Source organism: Eucyclogobius newberryi, unplaced genomic scaffold, assembly GCF_026437365.1.
Source record: "Eucyclogobius newberryi isolate DKJ021-1_F unplaced genomic scaffold, fEucNew1.0.hap1 SCAF_10, whole genome shotgun sequence".
NCBI classification, from domain to species: domain Eukaryota; kingdom Metazoa; phylum Chordata; class Actinopteri; order Gobiiformes; family Gobiidae; genus Eucyclogobius; species Eucyclogobius newberryi.
In genome coordinates this window covers 34268048-34285887 of record NW_027315724.1, presented here as the reverse complement: position 1 = coordinate 34285887, position 17840 = coordinate 34268048, and the positions used below count along the sequence as shown (strand labels likewise).

General features: G+C 40.4%; 1 protein-coding gene across 3 annotated transcripts in view; it reads right to left on the bottom strand.

The window, feature by feature from the left end:
- LOC140368631 (unconventional myosin-Ic-like) overlaps window positions 1-17840 on the bottom strand; it is a 119131-nt gene that overhangs the window by 23943 nt on the left and 77348 nt on the right. For all 3 annotated transcript variants that reach the window (XM_072455614.1, XM_072455623.1, XM_072455630.1), the window contains exons 2-9: window positions 14893-15048; window positions 13837-13952; window positions 7264-7462; window positions 6624-6704; window positions 6254-6433; window positions 4250-4348; window positions 1889-1999; window positions 841-912 (exon numbers count right to left, since the gene is read on the bottom strand). In XM_072455614.1, coding sequence (XP_072311715.1) covers window positions 841-912; window positions 1889-1999; window positions 4250-4348; window positions 6254-6433; window positions 6624-6704; window positions 7264-7462; window positions 13837-13952; window positions 14893-15048 — 1014 coding nt within the window. The remainder of the gene's footprint in view (window positions 1-840; window positions 913-1888; window positions 2000-4249; window positions 4349-6253; window positions 6434-6623; window positions 6705-7263; window positions 7463-13836; window positions 13953-14892; window positions 15049-17840) is intronic.

Genomic DNA, 17840 nt, shown 5'->3' with positions numbered 1-17840 from the left:
TGTCCCGGTTTTGTCCTTGGTTTTGTCCCGGTTTTGTCCTTGGTTTTGTCCTTGGTTTTGTCCTTGGTTTTGTCCTTGGTTTTGTCCCGGTTTTGTCCTTGGTTTTGTCCCGGTTTTGTCCTTGGTTTTGTCCCGGTTTTGTCCTTGGTTTTGTCCTTGGTTTTGTCCTTGGTTTTGTCCCGGTTTTGTCCTTGGTTTTGTCCCGGTTTTGTCCCGGTTTTGTCCTTGGTTTTGTCCTTGGTTTTGTCCCGGTTTTGTCCTTGGTTTTGTCCTTGGTTTTGTCCCGGTTTTGTCCTTGGTTTTGTCCTTGGTTTTGTCCTTGGTTTTGTCCCGGTTTTGTCCTTGGTTTTGTCCTTGGTTTTGTCCCGGTTTTGTCCTTGGTTTTGTCCTTGGTTTTGTCCCGGTTTTGTCCTTGGTTTTGTCCTTGGTTTTGTCCTTGGTTTTGTCCCGGTTTTGTCCCGGTTTTGTCCTTGGTTTTGTCCTTGGTTTTGTCCCGGTTTTGTCCTTGGTTTTGTCCTTGGTTTTGTACCGGTTTTGTCCTTGGTTTTGTCCTTGGTTTTGTCCCGGTTTTGTCCCGGTTTTGTCCTTGGTTTTGTCCCGGTTTTGTCCTTGGTTTTGTCCTTGGTTTTGTCCCGGTTTTGTCCTTGGTTTTGTCCCGGTTTTGTCCTTGGTTTTGTCCTTGGTTTTGGAGTCCTTTGGAATGCAGTAGCCGATATGATGAACTCTTGTTTATGGTCAGTGTTGTCTCATGTAACGTCCACAACAACATGACGCCAGTAGCAGACCTGACTCAGAAGAAAGCCCTGATCTCACCCACAATGCAACAGTGGCCCAGCCTACCTCTTCCCCTTTGGCGTTGATCTTCTTGTGCGTAAGAGCTTCTGTCAGCACTGCCCCGTTCACTCCCCACAACTGCAGACAGAGAAGCTAAGTTAGCACGCGCCGCCGCCGTCCACTAAGTCAACAAATCAGCCCAGTTCAGACGCCATCTTGGGAAGGTGATTTGTCAAGTTCTGTCAAAATACACGGCTTATTTTAATGTCGGACGCAGATTTTATGTTGGAGTTATAGTTGTTACTTACTGCGGTGGGCGACAGTGAGAAACATGAACATATCGTCTTTTTGAGTTATTTCAATGACAATATTCAGACATTATTGTAACAATGACTCAGGAATGTGCTAAAATGTGTCTGTAAATGTCTTTGTTTAGGTTCAAGTGAATGGAGCGTAAAATTAACCACAAAAGGCCTGAAATATCATGTTATACCAATGTTTTTTTCAGGATTATTCATTTTCAGGTCGTTTTAATAGACGATGCACTTGATATTATAATTTTGCACATCTTCACGACGATTGTAACATTATTTTTTATACATAAATTGATTCTAGTCTAGGAGTAATATTCGTAGTCACAGTTGAACCAACTTAATAAAAATCAATACACTTTTAACGACTCTGCATTACACGAGCTTGTTAAATGTGCACTTTTACAACAAAATCATAACATTTTCAAGAAAAGGCGCATAAAAACTGCAATATTTAAATTTTACACTGAATAAAAAAACAAAACACAAAACTAACATTAGCGATGCACATTCTATTTAATTTATTTACAGATTAATTGGTCCCTTTATCACACCATTATTGGCTAACTTTAACCGCTAAGCCTGATGTCATTGTAGTACATTATTTTACACAAAGTAAATCGATCACATCTTCAAAGTATAAATGGCTAAATAAACGTTTTTGACAATACTGATCATTTCTCTTCCATATCAAACCATTTGTAGGATTTTCTTTGAACGAATGAGGCCAAAACTGTGATAAATCGGATCAAAATCGACCTCTCGTGAACCCCGCCCTCACACAGATGAGTCCAGAGTCTCACCCGGGACAGGTACTTGACTTGTGTGTCCGTGGCGATGGAGGCGATGCCGTCCTCTCCTTCGTACTGCATGTTTCCCAAGTGAAGCACGCTGGCGATGATGTTCAGCAGCTCCTACGGCGACGCAACACGAGGAAGAAGATTAGAGCGAGATAATGAAGCAGATAAACGTGACAGAAAGATGAGATAAGTGTGGATTTATGGTTATAGTGAAGGTGTTGTACAATCCAGGTCAACTTTTGGGCTGGTTGTCCTGGTTTAGTCCTGCTAAAGTCTAGTTTGGGTCTGATTCAGCACTTTGGAAGTATTTCTGATTAAATCCTGGTGTAGATTTGGCTCAGTGCTGGTTCAGTGCATGTTTTCTGACGTCTTGATGAGTTTAGGAATGACTTTTGGGAATAACTAAATGCATTTTGAACAGTTAAATCTGATCAACTTTGTAAATTAGTTGAATTTTAATCAATGAATCTGATGATTAAATGTGTAAATTGGTTGAATTTTAACCATTAAATCTGATCAACTTTGTAAATTTTTTTAACTTTAACCGTTAAATCTAACTTTACGGCGACAGAAACAGTTCCAAATCCTTTTACACTTGGGATATACAAGATTAACCTAATTTTAACCTATATTTAACTAAAAGTCACCCATTTTAGAATTCAGAATCTTCAGAGGTGTGATAAAGTTAAGTTTGGTCCTGGTTTAGCACTGGATCCAGTCCCAATAAAAAAAAAAAAAACATAAAACCTGAACAAAAACAGATTCATTTTTACGTACAATGTGAAGTTAAACCTAAAAAAATATGAATTACTGTGATTAAATTGAAGTGCATGCAGTAAGAGTTGTTGGAGACTAATGTAAAGTGTTCCTTGTTGCTTCAATATTTTGATATTCTTTGCTGTGTAAAACTACTTAGTGAATGAAATAAACAAGTTTGATCGCATTTATCTCAGTCTCATGTTAATATCTCGTCCAAAACCGCCTTTATTCAGACTATTACGTCACATAACATTATATTTCTGGAGCAGCGTGAGCTCTATGGAGTCTGGACCCGGGGCCCAGACGTATGAAGCACGCCGAGACTCCCACGCTGAGCACAAATAAGCGCTCGCTGTATAATGGCCACAGATATACTCTCAAACGCGCTCACAAACGGGAAGCGGAAACGGCCCAAACCAAACACGGGGGATAATTCAGTGCGCGCTGTCGACGGGACGGTATTAAAGACAGGAAATGGATGATAAAAGTGTGAGATCTGACATGAACGTGGTGAAAACCGAGAAGAAAAAGGAATATTCAAAGCAGAAAGAACATATATTGCTAAAGATTCAAGTGTGGAGACAAAAAAAAGTGTTAAATTTCAAAAGCAAAGAGGATTTTATATTAACATATTTATGACAACGATGCTTTGTATTTGATAATGTCCCACAGATGTTGTATTTGTGCCGATTCCAACATTTCTGCCACTTTGTACTGCCTTAAAACTCGACATATGGACAGTTCTGTTGTCGTTTTTGGCTAAAACACTTGAAACAAAGCATCTGCTGTGTCCATATCTAATACATGAATAAAACAAAAACATTAAAAGTATTCTGTGACTGGTTTTACTGACGATTACTGTGTGCACGGAGTAAATCCCGACATGCAGCTCTGTGTGTTGAGGCTTAAGGCTTTATTTGGACAACCAGACTGAAATAATATTCACGAAGAGGCAGAAACAACTGTCCAAACATCTCACAAGTATTTAGAACAAACCGAGGAGACAAATACAGACATATCAAACTGCAATGACACTAAAGACTCATGCTATGTTATACAGATGCCCAAAGTATCAGTTATTTTATCATGTCCATTTGCACTGCTAGTTTTGCACTCGATCTGACTAAACTGTAAATTGTGTGCATATATTTTGCATTATGTCAGTTTATTTTTTATCTTATTCATGCCATTTAATTATTTATTTATTTATTTATAAATACATATAAATAAATATATATCTATGTTTCGATTATTGTGTTGTTTCATGTTGCTCTTCCTATATTAAACTGTATATTATCATTATTTTTATTATATTTGTTATTCTGTCCTTAATTGAGTCGAGAAAATCTATTTCTAGTATTTGTTTTGCATCACAAGGACCCACAGGCCTGTTATATTACATGGAGATGGAGAGAGAGAGGTAAAATGGCATTGTTATTATGCAGATTTTGTGTCTAAATACCTGGTTTCTAACAGAAATAATCAGATTCAACACAAGTTTAACACGTTTAAAAATCAAACCAAAGACCAAAAACAGAGCGCAATTTTTCATTCTTTTTACCGAGCCCTTGGTACAAACCGCTTCTCGTTGTTTGCTTGACTCACCTCGATTTCGTCCTCATTGAAGCCGATCACAGTCAGACCTTTCTTCACCACTTTCCAGTCGCTGCGGTCGTTTATGGAGCTCACTTTGGGACAATTCCCCTGAAGGTTAAACATGTGACATGTGAAGGTTAAACATGTGACATGTGAAGGTTAAACATGTGACATGTGAAGGTTAAACATGTGACATGTGAAGGTTAAACATGTGACATGTGAAGGTTAAACATGTGACATGTGAAGGTTAAACATGTGACATGTGAAGGTTAAACATGTGACATGTGAAGGTTAAACATGTGACATGTGAAGGTTAAACATGTGACATGTGAAGGTTAAACATGTGACATGTGAAGGTTAAACATGTGACATGTGAAGGTTAAACATGTGACATGTGAAGGTTATGTGAAGGTTAAACATGTGACATGTGAAGGTTAAACATGTGACACGTGAAGGTTAAACATGTGACATGTGAAGGTTAAACATGTGACATGTGAACATGTGAAGGTTATACATGTGACATGTGAAGGTTAAACATGTGACATGTGAAGATTAAACATGTGAGATGTGAAGATTAAACATGTGACATGTGAAGGTTAAACATGTGACATGTGAAGGTTATACATGTGACATGTGAAGGTTAAACATGTGACATGTGAAGATTAAACATGTGACATGTGAAGGTTAAACATGTGACATATGAAGGTTAAACATGTGACATGTGAAGGTTATACATGTGACATGTGAAGATTAAACATGTGAGATGTGAAGATTAAACATGTGACATGTGACATGTGAAGGTTATACATGTGACATGTGAAGATTAAACATGTGACATGTGAAGGTTAAACATGTGACATGTGAAGATTAAACATGTGACATGTGAAGGTTAAACATGTGACATGTGAACATGTGAAGGTTAAACATGTGACATGTGAAGGTTATACATGTGACATGTGAAGGTTAAACATGTGACATGTGAAGATTAAACATGTGACATGTGAAGGTTAAACATGTGACATATGAAGGTTAAACATGTGACATGTGAAGGTTAAACATGTGACATGTGAAGGTTAAACATGTGACATGTGAAGGTTAAACATGTGACATGTGAAGGTTAAACATGTGACATGTGAAGGTTAAACATGTGACATGTGAAGGTTAAACATGTGACATATGAAGGTTAAACATGTGACATGTGAAGGTTATACATGTGACATGTGAAGGTTAAACATGTGACATGTGAAGGTTAAACATGTGACATGTGAAGGTTAAACATGTGACATGTGAAGGCTGTTGACACACGTGTGACGTGTGAACAGACGTGTTGGTGAAGCTGTGTTTTCAGAGCCTGAAGGCAGCGCTCGGCCCCCGGGGGCCAGTGTCTGACTGAGAGAAGAAAGCCCACTGGGACGAGGACTGGGACCAGGACCAGGTTCACTACAGCTTTGGTCAGGCACAGCACATTCAGAGAGCCGTGTGGATTATCAGAAAACACAAGTATTCTTGGACCAAAATAGTGTTTTTCAGCCCAGTTTTGTAAACATGTTGTTACTTCAAGCTTCAATTTACAATCTGATCATTATCTGATTTCCTGAAGTTATAAGAGTGTTAAAATGTGGTAAAATGGTCAAATCTGGTTTCTGTGCAGGAGATGACGAGGAAACGTATGCGACAAAAAAAGGTCAAACTAATGCAACAAAGACAAAAGTGTTAAAGAGTGAAAGACTTATTTGTCTGTCAACAGTTACTACTTAAACACACACCAAATCAGATTATTCTAGTTATCCAATTTCAACTGGCCAATGTAAATGTACACAATGTTCATTAGACAGGGCCGTGATCAGCGTGAAGAGCTGGGGGAGACATTCAGTAACTTCTCAGCGCAATTCTTTAACATTCCCTCTTTCATTTCAGTCTTTGCCGGCTCAATTTGACACATTTTTGCACAATTCTCCGCCGTCAACGTGTTAGAATATGATTTGGAGGAAGCGTGCGAGTGCAGCGCCTCACCTTGACGAGGTACTGGTACTGCTGCGTGTTCCTCTCCAGGCCCAGCCGCCTCAGCAGGTCCTCCTCTCCGCCCTCGATCAGCTGGTAGAAGATGTGGAAGTTCCTCTCGCCGTGGTTCTGGTGCACCACGCGCGACTTCTCCAGGAGGTAGTTTATGATGTGTCCTCCCACGGGCGCCCCCTGCAGGCCACAGGCGGGAGAAACAGGAAGAGGGTGAGATGTCTTTGTTTTTGGAGCAGCAAGCAGCTTCACAACATCAAGAAAGTGGATCGATACGAATAATGGCAGCGATTCAGGTCAGTTAAGGACGTTTTAATGGCAATGTTTCTGCTGGACTGGCCAATTATTTCCATTTGATCCATAAATTCACCTTGAAGTCAAACTGGATGTCCATGTATTTTCCAAAGCGACTGGAGTTGTCGTTCCTCAGTGTTTTGGCGTTTCCAAAAGCCTACGGAGAGAAACGAGAGTGAAGTTAAAACAGGGCTGGGCCAGCATTTAGATTATGAATTTGGTTAAGGTTTTGCCTGGTAAATGAAATAAAATGAAATAAAATGACATGAAATGAAATAAAATGACATAAAATGACATAAAATGAAATTAAATAAAATGTAAATACAAACAAATATAAATGAATTAAATACAAATAATATAAAGAATAACCTCATATATTGATTAATCACAATTTTTTGATTCAATACTTATATCTTATTAAAAAATACAAATACAAATGGCTTTTATTATCCATTTCTTAAACTCAGACAATGCAGACTTGTATTCAATTCAGTTTGACCTTGAAAATAGTCAAATTTCTTCATTAAAAGTCTAACATTTTGGCTTAAAAGGAGATTAACTGCACAACCCTAGACATTAGACCTATGCAATTATTAGCAATGAATATAACCCTTTGCCCCTCATGAACATGAAGATGCAGCATTACGTGTGTATTTGTCAGTACAATTTGACTCATCTTGGTAAAACAGAAGTAAAGGAGGTGCAGTGCCCCTCACCTCCAGGACGGGGTTGGACTGGAGCAGCCGGTCTTTGATGGTCTGGACCTTGTCGCTGGCGGGACACGTCACAGCGTAGTACTGCAGGATCTTCTTCGACGCCTCCGTTTTCCCAGCTCCGCTCTCTCCCGAAATCAGGATGCACTGGTCCTTCCTCTCCGTCCTCATCGAGCGGTACGAGTTATCCGACACCGCGTAACTGACGAGAAAAAGAGCATAAAAGGATCCAACACCAACACCAATCAGTCCAAGGCTTTCTTCATCTGTCAAAGTGACGTCTTGTTTAATTCAATAATCCCTCTGAACTGGTCTGGTTTGAAAATACTCATGGGAAATATTTGCTATTTACTGGTGCTGCCCCTGGATTGGATTAAGCAAAAATAACATCGGTTCCGAAGGTTTGAGAATGTTCTGTTTCCATTTGCCAAATACCAAACACTGTCCTTAAATCACAGAGAATATTCACCTCGCCTCACCCTGATGGGCGCCTGGTTACAAGACACATATTTAAAACATTTATTTAAGCAGGTAAAATGTTTGAGAAGTAATTCATGCGCGCAAATCTCAAACCAGGCGTTGTTACTTCTAGTTCATGACTTAAATATCTTTAATTCAGACAGAGTTTACTGCAGTTATCAGTGTTACCTGGTGTGCACAAGTTAAAACACACTCACTCGCACACTTTTCTCTTACATAACACACGGTCCTGCTATAAATTTTCCAGCATATTTACATATTTACCAGCTGCAACTTTCATTCCAACATCAATATTTAGGTCAACAGTAAAACGGGGTCCAAAAATAATTACTACCATTGTTATTTTTTCCTTATTAGACTTTTGTTACACTCTTCTCCAATACTTGACAAAGATGTGAGCGTGGACACCGGTGAAAATCATGTGTTGGGAGGAAATGACCCTTTTGCCCCGAGTCGGCCTTGAATAAAGACGTCTCCATCGCAATTTGTGCTCAGCAGGTGAAATAAAAGCTTCATAAATCAATCGACGAATCAAAATCGGCTCAACATATCGGTCGGAACAACATATATCGGTCGGAACAACATATATCGGTCGTAGCAACATATATCGGTCGGAACAACATATATCGGTCGGAACAACATATATCGGTCGTAGCAACATATATCGGTCGGAGCAACATATATCGGTCGTAGCAACATATCGGTCGGAACAACATATATCGGTCGTAGCAACATATCGGTCGGAACAACATATCGTTCGGAACAACATATCGTTCGGAACAACATATCGGTCGGAACAACATATATCGGTCGGAACAACATATATCGGGCGTAGCAACATATCGGTCGGAACAACATATCGGTCAGAACAACATATCGGTCGGAGCAACATATATCGGGCGTAGCAACATATCGGTCGGAACAACATATCGGTCGGAACACCATATATATCGGTCGGAACAACATATATCGGTCGTAGCAACATATCGGTCGGAACAACATATATCGGTCGGAACAACATATATCGGTCGTAGCAACATATCGGTCGGAACAACATATATCGGTCGGAACAACATATATCGGTCGTAGCAACATATCGGTCGGAACAACATATATCGGTCGGAACAACATATATCGGTCGTAGCAACATATCGGTCGGAACAACATATCGTTCGGAACAACATATCGGTCGGAACAACATATATCGGTCGTAGCAACATATATCGGTCGTAGCAACATATATCGGTCGGAACAACATATCGGTCGGAACAACATATATCGGTCGGAACAACATATATCGGTCGGAACAACATATCGGTCGGAACAACATATCGGTCGGAACAACATATCGGAACAACATATCGGTCGTAGCAACATATCGGTCGGAACAACATATATCGGTCGTAGCAACATATATCGGTCGGAACAACATATCGGTCGGAACAACATATATCGGTCGGAACAACATATCGGTCGGAACAACATATCGGAACAACATATATCGGTCGGAACAACATATATCGGTCGGAACAACATATATCGGTCGGAACAACATATATCGGTCGGAACAACATATATCGGCCGTAGCAACATATATCGGTCGGAACAACATATCGGTCGGAACAACATATATCGGTCGGAACAACATATATCGGTCGGAACAACATATATCGGTCGTAGCAACATATCGGTCGGAACAACATATATCGGTTGTAGCAACATATATCGGTCGGAACAACATATATCGGTCGTAGCAACATATCGGTCGGAACAACATATATCGGTCGGAACAACATATATCGGTCGTAGCAACATATCGGTCGGAACAACATATCGTTCGGAACAACATATCGGTCGGAACAACATATATCGGTCGTAGCAACATATATCGGTCGGAACAACATATCGGTCGGAACAACATAAATCGGTCGGAACAACATATCGGTCGGAACAACATATCGGTCGGAACAACATATCGGAACAACATATCGGTCCGAACAACATATCGGTCCGAACAACATATCGGTCCGAACAACATATCGGAACAACATATCGGTCGGAACAACATATTGGCAAAGTTGATCAGCCGTTTGCAGCTCTGGATTCTAATAATTGGTTGATTTCTTTACTATAACAACAACAACAACAACAACAACAACAACAACAACAACAACTAGTTCAATATCGACTTCCCTTGAAGACGCGGTCACAGCAGGTTTGATCGCGGGTTATATTTGGCGTGTTTAGAGCAGGCGGTCAGAGACATGTCCCACACGTGTCCTTTCCTGTGGAGGATAAGCCTGGTGTTTATGGAGGACGTAGAGCGGGAGGGGAAGAGTGTCCCACGCACAGACTTTCCTGAAATCCTCGGCGATGATGTCTCGAAATCATTTGAGGAATGCTCTCTGCGTTTTGACCCGGGCTGTGGATGACTCTGAATCACAGTTTCCTCGGCGGAGCGCAGCACGCTTCGGTTACGGTCTCATCCGTCAGCGCGTCGGCGATATCGCCGCCGCGCTGTTGTTTCAGCCTGTGAGGAGACTTTCTGACACCGGACTAATTACAGCGCGATAAAAAAACACACTCCCCTTTTTGGACCAGAGCTGTGCAAGTGTGTGAGAAGAGGAACGTAGAGCGGCTGTTCCTGCTTTAATGACTGTATTTTACAAACTATAAGTCACATAGTTCACATAGGTCACATAGGTCGGAGTGCGACTTATACTCCAGAGCGACTTATATGTGATATTATTAGTTATTTTCACACTGACAACCACAAGAGGGCGCTCTAGGCTCTAAGCAACACAGAAGAAGAATCTGCACTTCCTCTTCCTCTGGAGTTTGTGGAGTTGTTTAGAAGTGACACAGAGGAAGAAGAATTCAGTGGATTTAGTGATTTGGGGTAAAACTGATGCTTTGCTAAACTTGTTAGCATGTTCTTTATGCTATAGTTATCTGAATAACTGTTCATATGTTACGTTAACATACTGTGCCTCATGTAGCTGAAGGTGTTAGCGTTAGCATACGTCATGTAGCTGAAGGTGTTAGCGTTAGCATACGTCATGTAGCTGAAGGCGTTAGCGTTAGCATACGTCATGTAGCTGAAGGTGTTAGCATACGTCATGTAGCTGAAGGTGTTAGCATACGTCATGTAGCTGAAGGTGTTAGCGTTAGCATACGTCATGTAGCTGAAGGTGTTAGCGTTAGCATACGTCATGTAGCTGAAGGTGTTAGCGTTAGCATACGTCATGTAGCTGAAGGTGTTAGCGTTAGCATACGTCATGTAGCTGAAGGTGTTAGCGTTAGCATATGTACACCTATTCACCATGTTCTCTATTCTGTTATTATTTTAAACTGCATTTCAGGATGAAATGTCTGTTCTTGGTCTTGGATTTTATTAAATACATTTCCCCAAAATTGTTTCTCCAGTGCGACTTATATGTTTGTTTTTTTCTTTATTATGCATTTTTTGGCTGGTGCAATTTATACTCTGGAGCGACTTATAGTACGGTACCAAGATTTACACTACTATTTTTTAACTGACTCGTATATTGGATTATTTGTATTGTTAATGGGTTTTTATTGACATGATTTGACGACAAAAATGTTCTTAAGGATGATTTAAGGACTTGCACAAGCACAAGCGTTAAAATTAGGACTAAACTAGGACTGAACCTGGTACTAAACATGGACGGACGAGGCTAGAGCTAAACCAGGACTAGAACAGAATTGAACTGGGCTCAAACTGGGACCAGACGGGCACAAGAGCGAACGCAGCCTTAAAAACAGCACAGAAGATCCCCGAGCTCCATCTTCCACGTTACAACGTTAGAACATCTGAATCCAAGTGTTTCGAGAGGCTCAGAGGACAGAAGACAGTATCATGAGCAGGATTAATGGAACTAAAAGCTAAATACAACTCAAGATATGTGTTTTTTCATGTGGGAGCAATGTTTACAAGCCCCAAATGATGCACATCTTAGTAAGAAGAGATGAAACACATTTGTAAAGTGTCATGGACATTAGATTATGCAGAAGCTTTAGCAGAGCGACAGAGGAAGGAAGAGGAGCAGAGCTTTAATCACACAGGTACATTCAGGACCAGGACGAGTGCAGAATACTGAGCAGCAGAACAAACCAAAGACACCGCAGCAACCTGGAGCTGAACACAGTGCGCAATGTGATGAAAATGTGATGAAAATAGAGCTGACGTGTGAGCGCTAAAATGAATAATGTGAGCTAAATGTTCCACCAAACTGTTAAACACCAAGGCCGACCCAAACAGCTCACATCAGTCACCATAAGAGCCAGTTACACCAGCAAGCGGCAGTGAAGGGCCTTGAACCTCACTAAACCTATGGTAGATTTACTTGGAACATGTGACCACACAGATTTATGATGAAATATACTGCAATTAGTGCAAAAAGAGCTTTTAGAGATGTGCAAAAAATACGTCAAATTAGTAAGTTTTATGTAACGGATTAAGAATGAAACAAAAAAAATGCCACCATTATTAGATCAAAATGTCATAAAAAAGAATAAACAAAGTGATTTGAATTAATAATACACACTTTAATTGTTAATACTGTATCTATAAGCCTTTAGCTGGCAAATAATCAACTAATCAGTGACTAGTTGACAACCAAAATAATCATCAGTTGAAACCCTTCTATACAGTCTTATTTTCTCCTTTCTCTTTATTATTATGATAATTATTATTTTTTAATTATTATTATTATTATTATTATTATTATGATTTATTTATTTATTTTATTTTTTTAATTATTATTTTTTGCAGAACACATTTTTATTGTAAATTGAGTGTGACCAAGTGTTCTCCTTTGTGGATTCAGAATATAATCTCTTGTTGGTTTTCACTTTTGCCGAGTGGGAGAAAAACATTAGTCGAGGGTCTCAAGTACCAGAGCGCAGAGAAAGAGCAGCGGATTCTTCATCCCAGACCGGCTTAAGAGACTCTAAATGTCCATAATGCTCTGATTGTGTGGGAGGATTTTCAAGGGAATCCCCAGAACCATTTCTGTGGCAACTATTCAGCAAACGCTTGACGTTCCGAGCTCTGACAAAGAAACGTATTGTGAAAGAAAAGTGGGACCATGTTGTGTCGGGCAGTCGGACCTTTTCGAACGCTCCCACACAAATATTATGTCACTTGAGAGAGGAACAAGTTTACAACAGCAACGCAATGAAGACTGTATGTCACGCTTTTGGTTTCACGGTGTATTTATGTTAATAATCCTCATAAAATCCTCATAAAAACTGGACCAAAACTAGACTAAATCATGTCATCTTTATTGTGGGAGTTTATTTATTGCAGACATTTTTTCTTAACAATTTGGCAGTTTTGGGGGAGATTCACCTGCTGTCAGTGGCATAAAGTACTTTCAAAATGAGTGTTTATCGAGTTATTTTCCGTATCAAAATATCACACTGCAAACCGTTTTATTATCAAGGTCCAGAGAGTCATTTGTGCACAATAAAACTTTTCAGGTTGTCTCTCCACGTTAGAGCTGGGTTGAAAAAATCGATTTTCCAATTTTTAATCGATTTGCATATTAATGACCGTTTATCGATTTGTACGTCCAAAGATCGTTTTTTTTTTTTTTTTTTAAATTAAAATTATTCTTCAGTCTTCCATCAGTAAATACCAAAACTTGTAAGATTTGCTGTTTAATATTGATATAATACTAGTTTTAATATGTTGCTTCTCTACACAGTCATTAAGTGAAGGAAACGGTTCAAATACATTTTTCATTTTTAATAACATTAACCCCTGGATAAAATCGAAATCGGATCGAATCGGAAATCAGATCGAAATCGGAGCGAATCGGATGGGATCTGAGAAATCGGGAAAAAACGATTTTGAAACGTAAAAATTCGAATCGATTCTTGAAATTTGAATTGAAACCCAGCTCTACTCCACGTGCAGGTCAAAGAACCGAATCACAGCCATCGAGTGTTCAGTGTCCCAATAGTTTCGCTAACAAATCGATCACATTGTTGCTCTAAAGTGAATTGAATAGACGTAACGACAGTAACGGTCTTCTATTGAAGCCCCTCCTTGACCACAGCCAGACTCACATGTGTGGGGAGACCTCGTAGAAGTTGACCCCTCTGTATCGCTCCATGTGGTTCTTGGTGTAGATCTCCAGGTCTTTGTACGGATTCACCGACACCAGCACAGAACCGATGTACGTCTGGAACAAGGAGACGGAGCCACATGGCAACACCGTGAACAGGCTGTAAAAAGGACTGAATATTGCTCCAATCACTGACATTTTCAGTATCTTTTAGGAATATAAGCTGAGGAAAAGCAAGTTCACGGCTATGAATCAGATACAGTGCAACATAGAACAATGAAAAATGATAAAACAGCCTATACAAGTCAAAAATAAAATTAAAATTAGTCTCTTTACAGCTAAATGCAGCTTTGTCTAAATGTATCAATATAATGTGAGTTTATTGTTGTATAAAAGTGCACTCTGGAACAATGTTTTGCCTTCTTTCTTCAAAAATTCTCACTGTAAAGTTGGTGCAATGTGAGCCATGTTGGATGCTCTTCCTTATCCCAAATGGCACATAGTTTCTCATTTATTTAGATATATATTTTCAAAAAGAATAAACATAGAACACAGAACGAAACAGGACATGACCAGAGAGCAAAATAATATTAGATACGTACACAAACATTAACTAAGCATCAAAAGTGACTTAAAATTACAGCACGTTTACATTTAAGTACCATTTATTCCAAAGTCGGTCAAATTTGTCCGTTCCTAATTAAATCTGAATGTAATTTTTTCCATTTCTTACATCAGTCCAGTCCTTGATCGTTTGTACGTCATCCACTGTATTTGACACTTGCTTTCATTAACATTACTAGTACATTTCAGAGTGATAGAAATCTAGCATCACCAACATCATTATCATATATTGTAGCAATTACTGCCATTTTAAAACGGCTTAATTAAGTCAAAATCCTCCTGGAGATCCTGTCTAAGGCAATGAAGGTTGAAGTAACACATTTACAAGAAAACAGAGAAGCCAAGACACTAAATTGTAACTGAATTACTTTAGTCTTCACTAAATGTCTACATAAACCGTGTACTTTTCACAATACCACAGGCCGTGACTCACATAGATGAGGTTCTCCTTGAAGCGTTTGCGCAGGTTCTCGATGAAAGCCGCCTCGCTGGTGTAGTTCTCCAGGAGCACGAAGTCCTGGACCCCGACCCGGTCTCTGGCTGTGAGGGCCGACTCCATCATCGCCCGCACACCGTCAGTGCCCACCACCTGCGAACAGACGCGCGGGAAGAAACGTGAGCGAAACAATCACGATCGGATCAGAACCGCAGTGTGAATAATGAGCACATCGCAAAAAACTTTACGAGAACATTTAGGGAATTTATGGTCATGTGCAAAGAGCATTTCCTGTCTCAGAGTTGCAGAGTTAGAGGTTAAATTAGCTCTGCAGTTCAAAAGGCTGTGGTAGCTCTGTTGACGGAGAGAAAGGTGAGTTAATTGGAGTTAATGGGACAGTTTAATCCACATATACACTTATGAAGACACTAGCATTTATCTGTGTGTGGGCGTTTTCGTGCAAGAGCCTATGCATTTTGAACCCTTTTGTCAGTGCCGTGCCGCGCCTCCTTTAAAGTCGACTAAACGGCACACGTGTGATGTGTTTTTATGTTTGTACTGGTCATTTGGATGGCTACAAACTGAAAATGCATGTGATTCTTCAGTTCAGGATTTTCTCAATAATGAATGATTCCTGGACAGGTTTAAAAAGGTGCACAATGTACCTTATTTTCCACACTATAAGGCGCACTGTCAATGAACGGTCTATTTTTGATCATTTTGATTAAGCGAAACAAAACGTGTACCACACAAAATCGCTTCGAGGTCACTAAGCACAACCAGAATGAATCCATATATAAAGCGCACTGGATTATAAGGCGCACTGTCGTTTTTTTTTTTGAAAATTGAAGGCTTTTAAGTGCGCCTTATAGTGCCGAAAATACAGTACTTTTCTAACTGGGAGTTCCACCACTTGCTGTATTGTTCCACCGAATGGCATTAAACTGCTCCATAACAACAGCAACAGCAATGACAACAACAACAACAACAGCAATTACAACAACAGCAACAACAACAGCAACAACAACAGCAGCAGCAGACAGGAAACATTCCACAACAAGAAGTACAAAACTGTCTGTTCCTTTACATTTTCTGCACAAGACCCTAGACACCTTCCACGACAGCCACTCGCGCCCATAACACTCTTGACCCCATTTTGTTTCTAAGCGTGCGCAGATGTCCCGTCACCTTCCCACCACCCGCAAGACAAAACAAACGCGGCCTTTTCGCACACTCACAACCTTGAGGTCATCGGCGTTCTTAGTCAGGAGGTTGCTCCCCAAAATCGAGGCTTGGGTTTTCTGCAGGATGTTTCGGAGGTTGGCCACGTCCATGTTCGAGTGCGTGAGAGCAAGCGGCGGTTTGAGACTCTGCATGCGAAGGGCGGCGGCGGCGGCGGCAGCAGGTGTTGTTGTTATGAAGCGCAGAAGAGAAAACTTATGGGAACGTATTAATTAGCATAGAGCGCGACATGAGGGAAAAACACAGACCAGAGGCATCGACGGCCCATTTGAGGATTAAAGCAGCGCAACGCACAGTCTCGAAGTAAAAGTACAGCTATTGCCACCTGCTTTGTCTGCCTGGAATGTTCCACAATATGGCATTCAACGTGTCTTATCTCCGTGGAGACAAGCAGGTACCGCCAGGTAAAGTTAACGGTCAGATGGAGGAGGAGAGAGATCTATTCACTAGAGGAGGAATTGCTTCTTATTGTGTAAATTCAACATCATCTGTGTAATCCTTTAGTCCACAGCAAAAGATTGAACTCAACTGGACAAGTAAGTTAGTGAATAAATTAACACACAAGCAGCTTCTTCAGTCCTGATTTTACATTTACAAGAAAATACGTTAATATACAGTAAACAGATGCATTTGCACAGTGAGTTAGGGGCGTACTTATAGTGTGAGACAACGTTTAAGGGACAAAAAAAGGGTTGATTTTAAAGATTTACTGTACATACACTAAATCTGTGAGTTTACCCTTCACTGTGATTGGTTTAAACCGCCTGTCACTCACTCAGAGCACTAATCGGAGGAGTACATTATAGTATAGTATCACCATAATACAAGATCAACACAGGAATCTTATTACAATTACATGTTATCATCATATCAACAGGTGTCAGTATTCTTTTCTTGTTTTGCTTTTTTACTCACAGTCACTACTTTATTGAACAAATAACTACACTTGCTCTTCTTGCACGTCCCCTCAAAGCTCCTCCATCTGTCAAGAGTTTACGGGGACGTTTTTGCAATAACGTCGTACTCATTTCCAGGGATATTTTCCAGCTCTCGGACAAACCATTACCGCAGCGTGACACATCAGTTTGTGTATTTCGTAACACGATCGCGGTATCGTGCCTGTACTTTTCAGCTCTCCCCAGTCGCCGTGACCCGTAGAGACCTACTGTTTAGCATGTGTGAAAGAGGGGGGGGAAGAGGGAGGGAAAGGGGGAGGGAAAGGGGGCGGGACGGGTGATGCTACAGCTGTGTGTCTCATCCGTCAATCAAAACAGACACGTGAACGTTATGTAACCTCGGCTTCTCTGCCCTGTGGATAAATATTTTGGGATTTCTGCAGATTTTGGTCCTTTCGGGCTCGTCTTTGGGATCTAAATAGATTGCGGTCGGTGCAGCTGTGAATATACGACTTCCTGTTAGTGCCGCAGTCCAGACCACGAGAAGCGAAAGTTAAACGGTGGGTCCAGGAAAGACGGATGCAGGACTTTCAGCATATTTTGAGCTTTTAATCATGTTGCAACACTCTCCCCTTATCAAAAACATACACAAGAGTCGTAATCGGCTTCGTTCACGCTAGTTTGATGAATGTCCTCTCCCTCCCGAGCGTCAAAAACACATTCCGAATTTCCCGTATGGTCTATAAATCACCACAAGACCCGATATGAGCATTTCTGCAGTCAAATCACGATCATTACAACTGTGTG